This window comes from Colias philodice, chromosome 10 (assembly GCF_061535455.1).
Source record: "Colias philodice isolate Cphi_HAF_F1 chromosome 10, ilColPhil1 Martin Lab GWU primary, whole genome shotgun sequence".
Classification (NCBI taxonomy): domain Eukaryota; kingdom Metazoa; phylum Arthropoda; class Insecta; order Lepidoptera; family Pieridae; genus Colias; species Colias philodice.
The window spans coordinates 1,433,991-1,454,478 of record NC_143095.1 but is presented as its reverse complement, the minus strand read 5'-3'; the positions used below and the strand labels follow the sequence as shown (position 1 = coordinate 1,454,478).

Below are 20,488 nucleotides of genomic sequence, written 5' to 3'. Positions count from 1 at the left end.
CTGTTTCCGTATTTAAATTACTAATTACTCAATTAAACGTCCAAATAAAAATAAAAAAAACTCGGCATCCATTGACACCGTACGCGATTGCGATCGTGAACTTCGCGTGTGAAACGTACCGTGCGAATCGGCGCTGTTACGTTACGGTGTGATTTATTTCCACACAATGAATGGTCTGATGACCCTTACTATGAAAACGTGCGAGAAAACTTTATTTTAATGTATTTTGTGTATGTAACTTAGATATAAACAGTTGAAAACAAACGGAAGGTTTACATTTTTACAAGTATGGTGTTTAATAACATATAGGATTATTCGTTCATAAGATATTGATGGGTTTATGGGAAAATAACAACAGATTATCTTGATATACTGAGATTTATTCTGAACCAAGTTTACACAGCAAAACAGTTGACACAAGAGGAAGTACAAGAGAAGGTATAACGCGACCACAGATAATAAACAATATTACATCATAGACAGTAGCTACAAATAAAGAGCTATCCAGACAACTTAAAGACAATTTACATTGTTTGGTTTATATTAGGGATGTAACGATACATGATTTTGCCGATACGATACCGATACCGATATTTGTGGTAATGTATCGGCGATACCGATACCGATACCGATATCGATGGCTTGGTAGAAAAATAAATAGTGAATTATGCATAAAAAGTTACCAACATTTAACAGAGACAACTGTTAATCGTATTCTTTTAAATAAAAATGCCAAATCAAAAAACAACAAAACCATTTATTTTAGTATTATTATTTTACAAAGTCAGTTAAACTTTAAGTAATACACATACAATCAGTACCTAATAAAAGCTTACTATTGGTAGAGTTTTTTTAGAAAACAAAGTGCGCACGCGCGGGCGGCCTCCCGCATCGTTCATTGGGCGCGGGTTTTTGAATTTTTTGATATCAAAAAAATTTGTTGTTTATAAAGTAGGTTTACGATCGAGATGTTTACGTACGTGATAACATAATGCAGTGGCAGCGCTCGAGATGAAACGGGAGATCGGTCCGTCTCTCTCTCGTTATACCTGCGTTCGCGCTCGTGAGGTTTTGGTGTGACACAAGTTTATGAACATGTCACCCGACTAAAACGATTTTAAAAACGTTATCACGTTAAAAATTAAAAAAATTCAAAATTATTTATTTCTTTCCTTTACATAAACTTTGTGATTGGAACACTCCTAGTAAGCAAATAAAATGCTTGTGTCAGGAGGTTCCGCTCTTCCTTAACACTATTACAGAAATAGAAATAAAACAATATGAATGAATACAATGCAAAAACATAAAAGAAAAGAAATAATTTAATAAAAAAATATCGGTATCGGTTGATTTATTATCGGCGATACCGATATATCGGCTTGCCGATATATCGGCCGATATATCGGTATCAGTATCGGTATCGTTACATCCCTAGTTTATATATATACTAGTTCTAACAGATATTATATGTTAAAACATATTTCTAATAAGTTCAACAAGTTGGCAAACTACAGGATTTATTACAGAACAGCAGCATAGATAGCTCCAAATAACGCTGAAAAATATCAATGCTCATTTGATTTGGTTTTAGTCGTTCGAGCACGTGCAATAAATAAAAATATTTTTCGTGAACGCTAAAAAAGTGTCTAATATATTCTAAAGACATTACGACATTCATACGTAAATATATTGATTCTGATTAAGGAAACTCATTATTTCGACCCTAATTAGCATAAAGTGAATATAATTACTCTGTGACATCTTTTGAACGCGTGATAGAATATACAATGCGAAATAATTATATTGTAATTATTGAATAATAGATAAATAAATATATTTATCTACGTATTATTCAATAATATTAATAATAGAATGGAGAGAAAAAAATCTACATAATATGTTTATATCCTTTTAAAGTTTAATATATTTGGTAATCTCGACTAAATATCCAATCGATTATGATGAAGTAAATTGAGGTTTTAATGATTTAAAACGCTTCCTTTGCATACTAAACTAAATACCTTCAAATTTTGGCTTTCTGATATAAATAAATAGATATAACTCAATATTGTGTAATTTTTATAAGTCGTTGATTTCTTTATTTGCTTTATAACTATCGCTAGTTTTAGTGTGTGATACTGTGATAACAGATATTAATTTAATTACCTATAATAAAAGACAGGCATTTTTTATTTTATATTAATCTACAGAATACTTAGTTCGAGAGACAAAGCGAAGGTATAAACAAAAATAGATTAAAAACATCTAAATATTAAAATTGCATATTTTACTGGAAAAATTATGGCCTGAATGACCTCTGAATCCGCTTTGAATTACAAAAAGCCGCGACAAATACATGCATGTTGATACGTCACAATTATTTTTAATCTGTGACTATTTTTAACCTGTGATTATTTAGGGCAGCTCTCAAGGTCATGGTACAATCGTATTTTGATAGAATTAATGTAATTATATTGAAAAACGAATGCCTTTGTGTATCTGTGGTTTTACAAAAATCTGCAGTAATTCAAGGTTTTTTTTTTCAAAATTCAAGGTGACTTTAATGTGATCAAAATTTTAATTCCAATTCTTCCATACATATATGTCGGCGCAACGACGATAAACGACTACCCTCAAACTACTAAATAATTATAACTAGCTAAAGTTTACTTTGATCTTTTTAAATAAGTGGTTGATTCATTAATCAACCACTAATGAAATAATTAAATTAACGAAATAATTAATGTTTGTTAAAACTGATGAAAATTCATTGTAAAAATTCGAGTGGCAACACTCAAACTAATTCTTGTGAGTCATTGTTTGCTTTAAATGCGATCGCCCGACGGCACAGAGCACATTCACTCGCCGGCCGTCGGAGCGTTCGGAGCTCTCTCTATAATTACGACGAGGATAAAAAAGGCAGAAAAATACCCACAGGCGTTCTACTTCGAGTATGAGCGCCTGCTCTGATGATGGTGACGTCAGAATTGCTGACGTCACTCTTTTAAAAATAGCCTTCGGGCCTTTTCTTCCGTCATCAGAAGTGGGATAGAATTCAAGCTCTCTCTTTTTAAATGTTAAACGTTTACGTAGTTTTGTAACGGCATACTGGCGTTTGTGTTTTTTCGTGCGTTGTGTAAAGTAAAAGTTTGTTACGTGGATTATTGTAATGGGAGTGTAGTTCATCGAAGGAATTGTGTGTGTTATCTGAGCTGCGCCTCTCTTTGTGATAAGCATAAATCTACGAGAACCTCCGAGAAATCTACGAGAACCTTCGAGAATCTGCCTATATCACAAATGAGTAGGTGTTGATCACATGATACGCGAACGGACTGTCTCTGTCATGTTGAGTGTTCAGTATTCTGAAAGGTCAGTGTGGCCGAGGCAGTGTGTTTTTGAAATCCCGAGATGAACTACCGTAGTGTTGTAATACGAGAAAAGGCGTACGAGGACGTACGATTGTCACTATGGCCGTGTTAGACTTAAATCTACGAGAACCTTCGAGAACCTCCGAGAAATCTACGAGAACCTTCGAGACTCTCCGAGAACCTGTTACTAGACTGTCTGGTGCAGTCTGATACACAAATTCCTATAGCAGATTTCACTTGGTCGGTCCAGCGCATTGGTGACCTGCTTGGCATTGTTACAGACATTTACAACGAGGCTGGTGCAGAGCGCGCACCGCCTGTCAGTATGGCCGTGTCGGCGCAACGACGATAAACGACTACCCTCAAACTACTAAATAATTATAACTAGCTAAAGTTTACTTTGATCTTTTTAAATAAGTGGTTGATTCATTAATCAACCACTAATGAAATAATTAAATTAACGAAATAATTAATGTTTGTTAAAACTGATGAAAATTCATTGTAAAAATTCGAGTGGCAACACTCAAACTAATTCTTGTGAGTCATTGTTTGCTTTAAATGCGATCGCCCGACGGCACAGAGCACATTCACTCGCCGGCCGTCGGAGCGTTCGGAGCTCTCTCTATAATTACGACGAGGATAAAAAAGGCAGAAAAATACCCACAGGCGTTCTACTTCGAGTATGAGCGCCTGCTCTGATGATGGTGACGTCAGAATTGCTGACGTCACTCTTTTAAAAATAGCCTTCGGGCCTTTTCTTCCGTCATATATAAAACAAATAGTGTAATGTAATTGCTGATAGTTAAATTAAAAAAATAGTTTTTAGTTATTTTCTTATATTAATATGAAAAATAGGAAGACTTGTACCAAGATTATGAGTAAAAATAGAAGGTACATACAAAGTATTCATCTACATACAGAAATGTAAGAAAACTGAATTAAAACAAAACCAAGTTATACTCCTTCATAGGAAAACACAAGTACAAAACATAGTTAACAATACCAACCAGTATGATAAATACAACACCATTATAATATAAACAACTGAATAAATCGTATTTTACCATTGCATTGTATTGAACTTGCGTCAAGAGCAACAAAACATGTACAAGTGGTTGGTGTCACGATTCACGTCAAAGATTCGCATGTGTATTGATAATAAACAATGAGTAAGCATTTTAAATAATTTTTACCCTCTATAAAAGTGATAAAATTTACGGAAATTACTTTACAGGATCTGGTATCACAGAAAAAGGAAAATTTTAAAAAGGAAAAGCTGTAGAATTTAAGAAACGTCCTTTTTTGTTTTAATAATATAATCCATACTTAATACCTATTATAAATGCGAAAGTAACTCTGTCTGTCTGTCTGTTACTCAATCACGCCTAAACTACTGAACCAATTTGCATGAAATTTGGTATGGAGATATTTTGATAAACGAGAAAGGACATAGGCTACCTTTTATTGCGAAATATGTACCACGGCGAAGCCGGGGCGGACCACTAGTTAAGTAATAAACATTAAAATGCTAATAAATGTTGGTACCTATAAAATATAATTTAAAATTAATAACACTGCTCTATTATGTTGTATATATCTTTTTTTATAATTCCTATGCTTAAATATTGAACAAAAACGTAATTAAAAAAATTAGAAAGTAAAATATGTGATTCGGTAGTTCCCCGACGGTGTATATGTGTATCTGAAATCTATAGTGTTTCTTGAAAGAAAATTAATTCTGTATAACATGTAATTTAAAGTGCTTTTAAAATAATCCTTTGATAATAAACGTTTGATCAATATAAACGCAGAAAATCGTGATTAAATAGCGGTTACGTTAATGAACTAAACACTACATAGATGTCAAAAGAAATTGCAATAATTATATCCTTTTTTACGGCAACAATTGTTTAAAGGAAAAATATCGTGCGATTCTGTGAAAACTAATAAGAATTAATCTCATTGTTTGAACAATTATGTACGTAATTTAATCAGTATGTAAATAATCTCACAGTTAGAAAATTGTTAGAACTGTAGTTAATCAATCTAGTAAAACAAGAGTAATACCTACACAGGTAATACTATCATATAAATTTATTACGATTATAACAATGAAGGTTCGATTAGAAAATTTACATAAGATATACCGTTAAGATAGTTATATATATTTTAACGAACGGAATCTTAAAATATTAATTAAATTATTATCCTTCCCTTGCATTGATACAAGTGCTGATTTGCCATGTAATTATACAATTAATAAACTGTTATAATTATGCAGGACATATTACATAATGGTATTTAGACCGGACATCCGTAAATTAAGGTCGATAGCTTTATTGTTTGCGTTCCTTTGAAAGATGCTTTCGGTTTCGAATAAAATTAGCATTCGTACGTGGTTCTAGTTCAGAATCATAATCAGTATTACCTCACAATTTCATCGGTAGCACGATTTTTAAACTGTTTCATAAATATTCAAGGCTAGCTCTTTGTTCGCGACTTCGCTTGTAGTGTTGCATGATGGACTCTATGCATATGGCTCTATAATGGCTTTCTAAAACATATTCATTTTTGACGTTCAGTTACAGATATAATATGTACCTATTAACTATTTTAAACATTATTTGTATGTATTGAATAATTTTAATATAATTTTAAAGAATAATCTCATTGAATTATCCAAATCATAAAATTCTTATATTTAGTCAATGCAAGAAAAGTTAGTACCATTTCGATCCACATAAATATTAATTAATTCGAATAAGTAGATAATTGTCTTTCGATACGTCGATATAAAAATCATGCCGTATATATTATAACAAATTCGCGCCAAATCGTAATTCTATATTTCTATAACGTTCCTTTATGCGCTAGTCGCAACCTACATCTAGACGTACTTTCGATTTCGTGAGGCCACTAATTAGCATGGCCTCGGCATACGTGGGCTGCGTAATACGAAACGGAACTAGACCGATCTGATACATCGCGGTTTTGAGCGGGAAAATTTGACGTTTGTCAATTGTTTTTTCTAATATTTTTTACATACATCCAGGATAACATGACATGCCGTGATGGATATAAATAACAAGAAAAAAAATATATATATTAAAAATCTTAATAATCTATTCTTCTTTTTTAGTTCAGATAACATTATATTCATGTAGTGTGGTCAGAGTTGGGTCTAATAATAATATTACTTTCTTTTTGTTGATTTGGACTTTGAATCTCACTTCAATCTCATCAATATTCAACGTAACGAATTTACGTCAGTTTAATGATTATTTAGTACAATATTTGTTCAATAAGTTATATCACTATAGAACTATAAAGATAAGCATTTAGAAATTAAAAATAGTGTTCAGTTCATTTTCGACATTTTACCATTTATTTTTATAGAGCGCCACTGGAGCGCCATATTAAAATTTAAAATATATGAAATAGTCAAGGACGTTCATGAATTAAACTTTACTGCGCATTATTTTTCAATTAATTGATTTTGATTGGAATATCAATATTGGACATGACTTAGGTACCTATATTTATTCATGATAGATAAATCTAATCAATGTCAATTATAATTTATATTACCCATTTGATAACGACTTTCATGATTAAAGGTAATGCGATAAAACTTTTGAATAATACTTTCTTTTTCCGGCATTAGATACTTAGGTATCATCAAAGTAACACCGAAGTAACAATGCGACAATAATCAAGTCACATTCCTTCAGATCTATTTTCATTTATTTTTATATTATCGCAATGATTTTGGTATCTACCATATTGTAATTTCGTATGATGTACCTACTTATTTAATTAACTGTAGGTCGCATTAGAATTCATTGCTGTTCATATTCATTTCAACCAGGTATTGCTTAATAATTAGTAATTTTGAATTAAATGTTACTAGCGCAATGTAATTATTACTTAATTTGTGTGAAGGGCGCTAACCCAAGTTCTAATTGGTCGAACATGACACCTGTCAACGTATGTCACGGTCACGCGACGTGTTTACAGATACATAATCATATAGATAATAATCACACGTATTATACATTTCACAGATAAAAAAATTAAAACACAATTCCACATTCAAATCGTTCAATGGCTCCTCGGTTTTTACAGATTACATCATTCATTAACATACCGGACGAATGCAGAACGCTTTTGTATATTACAAATAAAATAATATTGAACTGTTTTATAATACACGCAAAGGTCAAATTCCTTTGATTACGTACAATATGTGAATGTTATCTTGATTATCGCACCCATGACAATATGAGATGTTGTTTCTCGAATATGTATCTTATGTGTTTTTGTTTAGACTTTAGAGTTTAGAACATGGTATCAGGGTGTCGCCTTGACCGCGATACCCATAGATATTTTCACTAAAAACAAGTAATACAAGATAACTTATTGTTTTATCACTATCAGTACATAGTATAAAACAAAGTCGCTTTTTCTGTCCCTATATGTATGCTTAAATCTTTAAAATTACGCAACGGATTTTGATGCGGTTTTTTGTAATAGATAGAGTGATTCAAGAGGAAGGTTTTAGTATATAATTTATTAGGTTTTAGACAAAGCGGGCGAATCCGCGGGCGGATAGCTAGTTACAGGATAAGATTGCACTGAAATAAAACGTCGCGAAAGATCTGGTTTAGATTAGTATCACACTTCGTATAATAAAGGAAGTCCGATTCGTGTTGTGCCTGAAATATATCTTCAGTATTTTTATTACAGACATAATATATTTATCTATGAAACTATTTAACTCGTTTGGAATAAAATAATACTTTTAGGTGTGTCTACTTGATTTGTTTATACTTAATTTTAATTTATTTCAATAAAGACCTTTCGGAAAACTGGTCTATTCTATAATAAAAATATTATTTAAAGATGTTATTAATTTATTGTTTAAGAGATGTCGTGATTAATAATGTGATGTCATGAAAATATGAAGATATGAGTCACTATGGATGCGTTTAATAGAAATCGTATGTTTAAACTGAATGAAGTACAATTTACTTCTTATTGTTAAGAGTCAATCGGTGTAATTGAATAAGAGCAGGGAAGATTGTTGGCTTTACAATACTCATACTATTATCATGTAGCTACTCTGTACTACTATATTACTATGTAGTATAAATACAAACCAAATCGTATCCGTTAGGTCATAGAAATATATTTGAAGATTCAAATTTGACAATAAATACCTTTACCAGTTACGTTATAATTGCATTAAAAAATAATTACGATTCAAAATCAGGCCAATTTACTTTTATTTAATCTAGTACCTACATCATATGCCATACGATTACGAATAGAAATAATTAATTTACTTTACGAAGCTAATTGATTTTTTTTCGTTTTATCGGTATCCATGGAATAGAAACAAATTTATTTGAAAAAAAAAATACAAGCACAAGATTATAGTAATCGAAATATAGACTTATGAAGAATTCTACTTATTGGAAAATAAGGTTTTAAAATATACCTTCAAAGACACAACGTTAAAAACAAGTCGAATACACAGAGGGCCGTGATGAGATGACAGAGGGACGCTAGCCGACTGTGAGATACTATAGACTATAGAGTATAAAATATATTATCATTACATAGTTAAAATATTCAAATACTATCTTATCTACTGTTTTTATATTATACTATGATCATGTTTGAACAAACAGGGCGTGTACTTGAAATGTCACTCGATTAATCCAAGAAGCCAGTGCCAACGTTTGCCCAACGTTTTTAATATGCTGGCCATATACGAACATTCAAAAATCCTTCCCTGATAAGCCCTTGTAAGGGCGTATTTCGACACAATAATATACAGAAACGCCGAAATAAACTCAAATTATAATAGAGCCATAACTTCGTTTTATAATCGGAGATTAAAATAACATTCATAGAGCAAAATACATTTTTATTTATGATCTTCAAAAACAAATTCATGAATAGTTTAGCCATTGAATAAGAAATGGGCACGTCATCTTCTCCAGATGTCTTGAATCTATGGATAAGGCTCATGAATTTCATATTGCATTTGTTTTGTCTCTGTCTTTTTAAATGATTTGAATTTAGAACACATTTATGGCGCGTAAAAAGAACCATAGATATAATATGGCAATTATGTGCAAACCAAGAACATAATTTTCAATTTAATTATACATCTATTAGAATCTAATGAGACACCTGCATGTTGAATAAAAATGCATTGATAAAGTAAATTGAGTGATTTATTGACAATGAGAAATAATTGTTTACACACACATGTAAACAATGGAAGCAAATTATTATGCAATTATTGTTATTGGTTACTATAATAAAATGATGACGTTATGCACTAGAAAATATGGATGGAGGTAACATTCTTGGGACAAGACTTGCCGTTGTTATTTATTTAATACTAGCTTCCGCCCACGACTACGTACGTGCATCCCCGTTTTTCCCCGTTCCCCCAAGAATTTCGGTAAATCCTTTCTTAGCGGATGCCTACGTCCTAACATCTACCTGCATGACAAATTTCAGCCCGATACGTCCAGTGGTTTGGGCTGTGCGTTGATAGATCACTATATCAGTCACCTTTGAGTTTTATATATATAGACTAGCGGCCCGCCCCGGCTTCGCCCGTGGTACATATGAAAAATAGATGTTGGCCGATTCTCAGACTTACCCGATATGCACAGAAAATTTCATGAGAATCGGTCCACCCGTTTCGGAGGAGTATGCAGACTAACACTGTGACACGAGAATTTTATATATAAGATAAAAACTATAAAATAGTAACACACGAAGTATATTTATGATAAATATAGCTTTAACGTATTGTTAAAAATCAAACAACAAATCATTTCCAAGGAGCAAACATTTTTTAATGTTTACACTACAACTACGTCTTATAATTGACGATAAATTACGTCATATATTTTTACGTTCAAAATATAACTATACATTCTCCACTGACATTGAGCAAACCGACCTACATACGAAGCATCCTGCATATTAGAAAATAAACAAGGATTCTTCGATCACGATTGCATGATTATCTCTAAATCTCAAATTCTTACAGCTGACTATAGCGGTTGATAAAGGTCACGATTGTTTTGGTCTCGCCTTTGTTCGGTATTTCAATGCAACCTTTTTTTTGGAATTACAATTTGAAATCAGGATCCATAGGAGTTTTGCCTATCTGTATTATTTTGTTACTAATAAAAGATTGCTTCTTTGTTTCTAATTTCTATTTCATTCTCTGCGATTTCGTTAGGATTATAATTGTCTTTTTCTTTTCAAAATATGTACAGCCTTTATACATTATATTACCATTTAAACAAACAACAAATTAACAATCATGATAGGTAGGTACTCGTTTACATTATGCAAAAATGAATTGATAATAATCAAACGATAATTTTCCGCTAAAAATAAACCAGCGAAAATATACCATAGTCACGGCCAGTCGATGCCGCGCGACGATTTACAATAATTGTATCTTCTTCAATGCGTCGCAGACATAGCTTTCTAAACCGATCGCGGCACTGATTAAGCAATGAATGAATAGATTCTATAATCTCGTTATAGAAAACGTTATTAATGTATTTGCGAATAAATTACTGCGCGCCTGTGTGCGTGCGTTAGCATGTGTGCAATGCGTGCGTGACGATGTGGCATTTGTTGCTTTGGAATTTAGACACAAATTTGCATTTTATTTAGCTGTTAACACACGCTCAGAGTTTTCGTTAGTATTCGAACATTTGTTTAGCTGGTTTTAACGTTTGTCGGAATTCTAATCAATAGATTTAAATGAAACACGTCCATTGTAGAATTATGAGTCTTTATAAAAGTATTTAATTGAGTTTTATTAAGCTTTTGAGCGCCATGGTAACGTTATAGAGCAAAAGTACTTAAAAATATTTTACGAGTATGTACACACACACCCCAGGGAGGTTCAATTAAAAGAGAGTGGAACGGAACACTCGGTTACAATTTTACAAAGCAAAGAAGGATTAACATACATTTAAAAGTTAATGAATAAATGAATATTAAAAGTAATAACGAAGTAAACAACTAAGTATATGGGCTGTTACATTGTTAATTTGCGATTTCCCAGCTACGCATAGAGCAATAACCAATAAAGTAATATTAATAAATTAAACATGAATATGTTGTGTAGTAATTAATGTATTCCATTGTGATAGTAAATAATGAGCAAGGCCACTGAAATTGTGAAACTTATAAAATGTGATTTAAATATTAATTTAAAATACGTAGGTAAATGATGTTTGTACATTATTATCGCGGGTGTGTGTTGTGATAAGGTCGCGGGCGAATTTGACAAACAAAAGTTATTACAATTTAGTTTTTTCTATACTAGTTGTTTACCGCGGAGAGCGTTGCTTTTAGTTAGTTTTTATTAAGCGATAGTAAAACTTTATCATACTTATTTTATTTTCTGCTCCAGAGTCGGACCAACTGAACCGTGTATTATTTTATTTTAAATTTAGATCGCTGATAAGGGTTAAAATAATATTCTACCTTTACCTTACAATGGGCATTACATTGTAATATCTAAAAATAACAAATGAAAGCTGAATTACCTATGTATTTCCCTGCTATGGATTTTAAAGCTAAAATTCTTTAGATTATGGAACTAGATGTTTTAAACAGTTTACAAGCAGTGACCATGTCCATTTTCAAAATATACCTTCCTATGTACTTTATAAATTTCATTTTTAAATCTATTCGAATATTTAGATCTACACAATTATTGTACTCACTAAACTTAGACAAGAAAGTAAGTAATAAAAGTGTTAAAGTAAAGTACATTTGCCACTTTTCTAATTAATTTTTATTACAATGCTTAAAAAATGCAAAGGAACTTTCACAATACTAAACAAACTTTTCGGCATTTAAGTCAGACTTGAAATTTTTAAAAGATTGGATTGGATTCATGACGACGATTCTATTTTGTTTTATTTTAAATACACACAGCAGGAATTGACCTTTTCTTTATTATAAATGGATTTTTACGATCTTATCATATTATTTTTTAAGTCTATTTGCGGTAAATCACTTCCTATGAAAACATTACATTTATTTACGTCACATTTATTAGTCATATCGCAAACGCATCGTGATATTCTAGATTTTTCTAGAATTATGCTATGTTTGTTATAATTAAAATAATCGCGTATAAAACATCAATCACCATTGATAATTCAAATTTGCCTCTTATCAGTGGACACACGAGATATCCAGAGAAAAGTAAAGATAACACGAAATAATTTAGAGATATGTCACTCAAAGCACTAAGCCTCATGAATGGATCTACTGATATATACTGCAGAAAAAAAATTCCTCTTCAATTTAAAAGGACCGATTTTTTAAAAGGTATATTCTAAAACGGTTGAAATTCCTACACCAATATTGCATTCAATAAGTATTTACGAATCATAGCAGCTGACATTCACATTTCACGTGTAAAATCCTAGTTCACAGTTGAACGTAGACAAATAGCTGGCGAACATTTTCCTGTCCATGAAAAGCACTATCTGCCGCGGTCGATTAGCAACTAGGTTGCATTCCAGCAAAGGTTGTGCGTGTTCTCACGTACCACCTTCGGGTGTACAGCAATCGTGTCAAACCGCTGATAAGGACACCGTTTCCGTCCACTTTTCATTTCTACTTGGACGTGAAATCGTCCCGATAATAGCGACGTTCATTACAATGGTACACTCGTATTTGTCACAAAATTCTTGTCTATGTCGTAATCAACCAGAAAGAAGTTAAACTTTCATTTAATACGAAAACGCAAGAAGCGTGACAAATTGCGTCGAATAGCCAACATATTGCATTGTTAATTAAAAGGAAATGTTTATAATACGTGTTCTACGTGCGCCACATCAAATTTATAAAATGATCATGAAACGGTCGAAAGGCAAATATTTTTACGACTTTGATAAATACCGTGGCGAATGTAGCGGACGAGTAAACAAAGCTGATAATTATTATTTTTAATGTCTACAAAGTAACGCAATGCCTGTGCGCTAGCAGTGCAAGTGATATTTATTTCAACTAGAAATTTTATTTTATATCGACACACATAATCAATCCGATTATGTGTTACAATATTTAAATAGAATTTTATCCGTTTATCAAAGTGTGACCGAGAAGTTAAAATATCACTTTGCCAATAGGAATCTTTTCTTGGCATTGCGTCGCGCTCGAGTTGTATTTCGCAGCGTAAAAGCGCATTTTCAAATTACTCGCGATCCCGTGACCAGTCATTCAGCCCACGCACGCTAAATACGAACTTTTTCTCTAATATCGTGCCCGATTTGGATATATGCCATTCCTGACATCACATGATTCGAACTTACCTTCATGTCGTCGAGCATATCGCACGCCGAGATGAGCGACGCGGTGTCCGGAGTCACTTTGATTACGCCCATCGTGGTAGCACAATACGGGAGTTCAACACGGATGACCGTTTACGTGTAACGTCCCGAAAGTTAGCTAGCCAGTTAGTTATCTGTAAGCGAGTAACGCGTGGTTGTTTGGGACACGGTGCGCGAGACGTACTCACGCAGTGACCGAGCCGCGCGGACTGTGGGACTGAACGCGGAGTGCCGGCTTCGCGACTCGAGTGAAAGGGTCGCGACGTCACGGCCACGATAACGCTCAACTTGTTGCTACACCTTCCCTCTCTTTCACATTCACTGCGCCGTGTGTAGTTTCATCTCGCTTGTTTTGTTTAATTTGATTTTACGTATTCACATACTGGAGTACGCATTATGGTTTCACACAGTAATTCAATATCAATTATAAATTTGAATAATTATGAAAAATTGAGGGCTTTAAATTATGCATCTCCTGTACTATTTCGCTACAGCCTGCCGTAGCGTGTGACGTAGGACGCTACGGTTGTAGCGGTGACGTCACAGTCGCTACGCAACGGGATATTCTACGTAAGCGGTTTTACAGCGATTTCAATTATTTTCAATAATTGATTGCCAGATGAAGTGGCAAGTTACGAATTTAACTGCGTTATTGCAATAAGTGAGATTAAGAACATTAAGACTTTTATACAAATAGTCTTGAAAATTGTGCATTTTTTTGCCAAATGCATATCAATCATATTCGCCTTGTTGTAAATGTTGCATTTACCGTTTATTGTATTATTTTTGTATCTTTTAATTATATACAAGTTATCCAAGCCCAACATATATCAACCATCAAGTCAAGATAATATGTACGATTATACATATTTTATTATCCTTTGAGGATTTTTAAGGCATGGATCCACATTAACCGACCACTTCGTAAATAAAATTGAATCACAGTAATTTGTTAATGTCACTATCGTTAACATTCCATATTCAATTTAATAATAAGCTATTATTTATTTCACTTTTGAAGCTGGTTAAAATACATTTTTCAACCAAATTATCATTTTTAGATGTGTTTTATGATCAGACTTCGTACTTATGTTTATTTGCATTTTGTATGAAGTACGGATTCCAGTTAAAGTGTAGCTCTATTTTAAACTGCGAAAAAATTTAAAAGACGGTAATATCAGACACAAAATTAGAACTACTATATTGTGAGATTGCTGTTTAGCAATAAGGCCGCCTTTTGGGCAAATTATGCTTTTGTATTACTACTTCTTTTTGCATACTATTGTTTTCGCATATTTTGTTCAATAAAGAATTATAAATAAATAAATTGTAAACAAGCAAAAAACTGGAAGATTATGTACAGATACTGAATATTTAAAATGTATAAATTGGTTCCAAAAAATTGTTTTTTTTTTTTAATAAGGTGTACAATAAAAAAATTATATAAACATTTCCTAAAACAATCTTCAACAAAAATACAACATTTTGAAAACATTTCAATAATTATTTGTGACATTACCATTTATGTAAATCCGTAACGCGTAAAAGCTAAATGTTGCCAGCGTTTATAGCTGTCGCGTCAAATTGCTCGCATCAATCATCTCGCAAGATAACATGTTTACACCATATTCCCACTTGTTGGCATATGGCAATTATTTTAAACATTAATTTACCGAAACGTGCTGGTAATGGCAACACTGCTTTTTACGCCATTAATTTTTATCAATTATTTTACTTTAAATTTGTTTATTTAATAGCGCATTAATAAAATTTTATAATCTCATAGAGATAGAACTGTAGGCTACTTTCGACTTATCTTTTAACTAATATAGGTAGAAATAAATTTTATAAACATAACATAATTTTTAATGGGACGTAATAAAATAAGAAATTTAATTATTAAGTTATGTAAGGTTCATAAAAATTTATTCACAGTTCAATGCCATTATATCTTTAAACACGAAGTTAATATTTTTATTATGTTTACACTATGTAATATTTTAACAATAATAATATAACCACTATATAGTAAGAACTAGCTTCCGCCCACGACTTTGTACGTGCATCCCCATTTTCCCCCGTTCCCGCAAGAATTTCGGGAAATCCTTTCTTAGCGGATGCCTATGTCCTAACATCTACCTGCATGCCAAATTTCAGCCCGATACGTCCAGTGGTTTGGGCTGTGCGTTGATAGATCACTATTATCAGTCACCTTTGAGTTTTATATATATATATATATATATATATATATATATAGATAAGTAAGAATAGTAAGAAATAGTAACAATTTTTTGCTGAAGATGTATTGTAGAATCAGTTGTTTTGTAAATAATACATCAATTGTACGAATTACAATGTATTGGATTGGATATGTACATAAAATGTGCGTTATTCCTTACAATACCTTCTTGATTAAAGTCACTCAATAAACGATTTTTTAAACATGTTTTTATTTTACTAAACTAGTTAGTGTTGCCGAACTATCGATAGTTTGACTATCGATAGTTGACCTTGAAAATAAGTCAGAATATCGATAGCACTATCGATAGTATCGATATTATCGATACTATCGATAGCGTTAATCATGGAATACTATTGATGAACTGCAATAGTATCGATAAAATCGATAGTATTGATTGCCAATAGTTGCTATACTATCGATACTGTCGATAGTATCGATACTATTGCTACTGAATATTGCAACTACAATCGATACTATCGATAGTACTGATACTATCGATAGTTTTGAGCTATCGATAGTAGTAAATTGTGCAATAGTATTGTTCACGATTTCTTGGTATAATGGGTCAGTCAGTGCCACCGACCCATATTATGACTCAGTTTAAAAGTTAAGACTAGTATTTGGTTTAATCGTTGTAATAAAGAGACATCTAATTCTAACATCTAGTTCTCTGTCATCCACTATAATATTATTGATAAAGCAATACTATCGAGAAAAAGGTCACTATCGATGGGACGATATTATCGATAGTATCGACACTATCGATAGTATCGATAGTTCGTTCGATATTGAGCTTCGATAGTATCGACACTATCGATAGTATCGATAGTTCGTTCGATATTGAGCTTCGATAGTATCGATACTATCGATGGTATTGCTATGTGTCGATAGTATTTACGCTTATAGGACTATCGATACTATCGATAGTATCGACACTATCGATAGTATCGATAGTGCTATCGATACTATTGCTTTTCCCCAACTATCGATAGTTAATCGATAGACTATCGATAGTGGACTATCGAGCGGCAACACTAAAACTAGTTATCCTCACGGCTTCGCTCGCGTAGTACGTATATATACAACCTCAACTCTGTATATTTATTCAATAAACCGCTTTTAAATCAGTTGCGTAGTTTTAAAGATTTAAGCATACATAGGGCGGACAGATAGTGACAGCGACTTAATTTTATACTATGTCGTGATAAATAAACGCAACAAAATCAATTTTAATCACTAGTATGGGTTTAAAAAGCGGTAAAGGGTAAATACTAATAAACATTGAACAGAGGAAAACAGATAGGCCTTGGTACAAAGCAATGAAAATGAAAGTTATTGTGCATTAAAAAGTGGGGCGCTGTCAAGGTGACAGCTATTAACGCTTGATGAAGCGACGAGCCTTCGGTGTTGCTATAAACAAAATATGCGTTTTTATAGTGAGGGATGGTTAATGACCCTGGCAATCAATGTATTAACTTGATGGTAGTGCACTGTGCAACTATATGTTTCGGAATTGAAATTTTCTTGTTCCTAGTTCGCAAAATGCGTAAAATATGTTTTCGTAGGTTTATAAGTTTAGTTTTAATAGTGGGGTTTAATATTATTAATTTAACCATCTCGACTCTTCGTCTTAGCGTGATAATTTATATAGCCTATAGCCTTCCTCAATAAATGATCTAACACCGAAATAATTTTTCAAATCGGACCAGTAGTTCTTGAGATTACCGCGTTCAAACAAACAAACTCTTCAGCTTTGTAATATTGGTATAGATAATAAGCTCAGCTTAAAATATCCTTATAACATTGTGTTTTTATTGCGCCAATGCTGTTTATCCTTTCTCTCCTTCTCCATTGAATATTGTTTTGTTTGAGGCACCGTAGTTATTTTCCTACGCCTTAAATTTATTTATTTGTAAGGCTTGGTAATTATTAAAGGGTTTAATTAATTTCCCTTCAAAACAATCAACAACCTTCACCAGTCTCAGTTCAACTTGAATCACGCAGTTACTATATTACCTACTTAAGAAATCGTTAATAGACTCATTGATTAGAAAATAATTATTTATTTACACATTTTATACGTCATTATTACACGGAACAGAACGTTCGTTTGTACTTTCATACTTTCGTTTCTATTTATAGTATTAATATAATAACAATTAATTGCAAGTGTGGCATAAAATTAATGTATAATTTAGGTATATCTAATTACATATTAATAAATAAGTCATAATCCAAAAAGGTTGACATATTGGCTTGTTAGCCGTCACCTATATTTTTACTAGCTTCCGCCCACGACTTTGTACGTGCATCCCCGTTTTTCCCCGTTCCCGCAAAAATTTCGGGAAATCCTTTCTTAGCGGATGCCTACGTCCTAACATCTACCTGCATGCCAAATTTCAGCCCGATACGTCCAGTGTTTTGGGCTGTGCGTTGATAGATCACTATATCAGTCACCTTTAAGATTTATATATACAGGGTGTAATCGTTAAGTGTGCACAGGCGATTATTCCGTAAGTATTACAGATATCAAAAAACTTTAAACTGATATTGAAAGTACTTAACCCAATGAGTAAAATGGCCATAATAAATTTTTAAAAATAAAACGATAAATATTTAAAAAAATCACTTGAAACCCTCCCATACATTTAGTATGAGATATGACTATCCCATGTACATGAGTTGATCCAAAAGTAATTATAATCAATATTAAACCAGGTCATTACAGTTAAAATATTTCGCTAGATAGTCTTCTAACTAGATAATATACTTCGATATTTTTTTTCCAAAACTTAGAAAAAAAAACTTTGACTTCATCCGTAAAAACCCCTCAACGCGGCCATCTCTTCGCTATCGTCTTAAAATTTTTTGCTAAGACGGTGTTTTTTGTGCCCAGGAAAGAGATAGAAATAACTAGGAGCTAGATCTAACAAACAGGGTGGGTGTTTAAGCATTTGGAATGCCGATTTTTGAATGGCAGCCATTGCAACTGACGCTTTGTGATCTGGTGCGTGGTCTTGGTGAAATAACATTCAAGCCCGCAGTTTGCCATGTCTCTTTTCCTTACTAACCTACCCGCAATCTTTTAATATGGTCTGTGTAGTAAGAGCCCAACATAGTGGCTACCTTCTTAAAATATTCCACCAAAATTATTCCTTCGGCGCCCCAAAAAACTGCCGCTTTAATCTATCACACTAATTTTCACTTTGAATTTCTTCATCGTCACTTTGGAAGCTCGCATCCAGGCCATTAATTGTTTCTTGGTTTCAGCATAAACATGGTGAACCCGGGTAACATCCATGGTCACAAATCGTGCCAAAAAATTATCCTGATCTCATTAAGAATTTAGAAATTCACCCTCTAAATGTCGAATTGTTGTTTCTTCTTTTTGTCGGCAAAAATTCTGGCACGCACGGTTCACATTCAAATTAATGTAAATACTTGGAAACGTGGCCTATTGATATGATTTTTTTGTGATAACTTAGTGAGTACATGAGCAAGCAATAAACAGTTATTTTATATTTTTATGTACACAGGAAATACCCAATTATCATTACTTTTGGATCAACCTAGTACATTTAATATGAAAAATTTTAGCTTTTCCTTTCTTTTTTTGGTTTTCTGCTTAAATTACTTCGCAAATTTGAAGGGAAGTTCATTTCGAAACTGCAAATAGAGCTCCTCATTGTATTGCACAATGAGGACGTCACTTCGATAATCTGCTATGAATACAAAATGTATGGGAAATAAAATGTATGGGAGCATTTAATGTAACATTTTTGGATATTACTCGTTTTATTTTCAAAAATTTATTATAGCCATTTTACTCATTAGGTTAAGTACTTTCGATATCAGTTTAAAGTTTTTTGATATCTGCAATAGTTACAGAATAATCGCCTGTGCACACTTAACGATTACACCCTGTATAGATTATCGACACATTTGACGATACTGGCTGCATAAAAAAAACAATTTCGAATTTTTAAAAATGGAATTCGTGCAATAAGTCTTCTTAGACAGCATTTGTTTATTTTCGAAACATTAGGACAATAGGCTCATGACCTCAATCTAACGGTATAGAAAGATATGTAAATGTTTGTACCCGGCTTTATCTAATAACAGTCGGTACTCAGACATAATTAAAGTCGCAAGGTTGTCGCAAATCGACAGTCACGGATCTACGGCGCCCTTGAGGGCCGGCCCTCTATGGTACGCGGATACGAAAACAATTTATAACTTAATGTGTGAGTATTGTAATATTTAATACACTTAAAGCTTAATTCCTATTACACCGTAATACGCATGTAATCTTAAAAAAAAAAAATGATCAAATATTGAGGACTGTCGGATTATTTTTCGGTCTTAAAAATACTAAGAAAAAGTAGAAGAAAGTAGCAGTGCAAAGTTATTATTAAAACATTAATTATGTTTCAGTACTTATTCATTGATAAAACGATATCTGTTCGTAGGTAATT

At 32.6% G+C, this 20,488-nt stretch overlaps 1 protein-coding gene across 2 annotated transcripts in view; it reads right to left on the bottom strand.

The window, feature by feature from the left end:
• Positions 1–20,488, bottom strand: part of LOC149485009 (terminal nucleotidyltransferase 5C) — a 192,987-nt gene that overhangs the window by 10,026 nt on the left and 162,473 nt on the right. Inside the window, exon 1 of one of the 2 annotated variants that reach the window (XM_089699700.1) lies at positions 13,754–14,010. The exons of the other annotated variant lie outside the window; for it this stretch is intronic. Within the exon in view, the coding sequence (XP_089555826.1) occupies positions 13,754–13,825 (72 nt within the window). The 5' untranslated portion in view covers positions 13,826–14,010. Of the gene's footprint in view, positions 1–13,753; positions 14,011–20,488 lie in introns of those variants that run through there. 2 annotated transcript variants of the gene reach the window in all.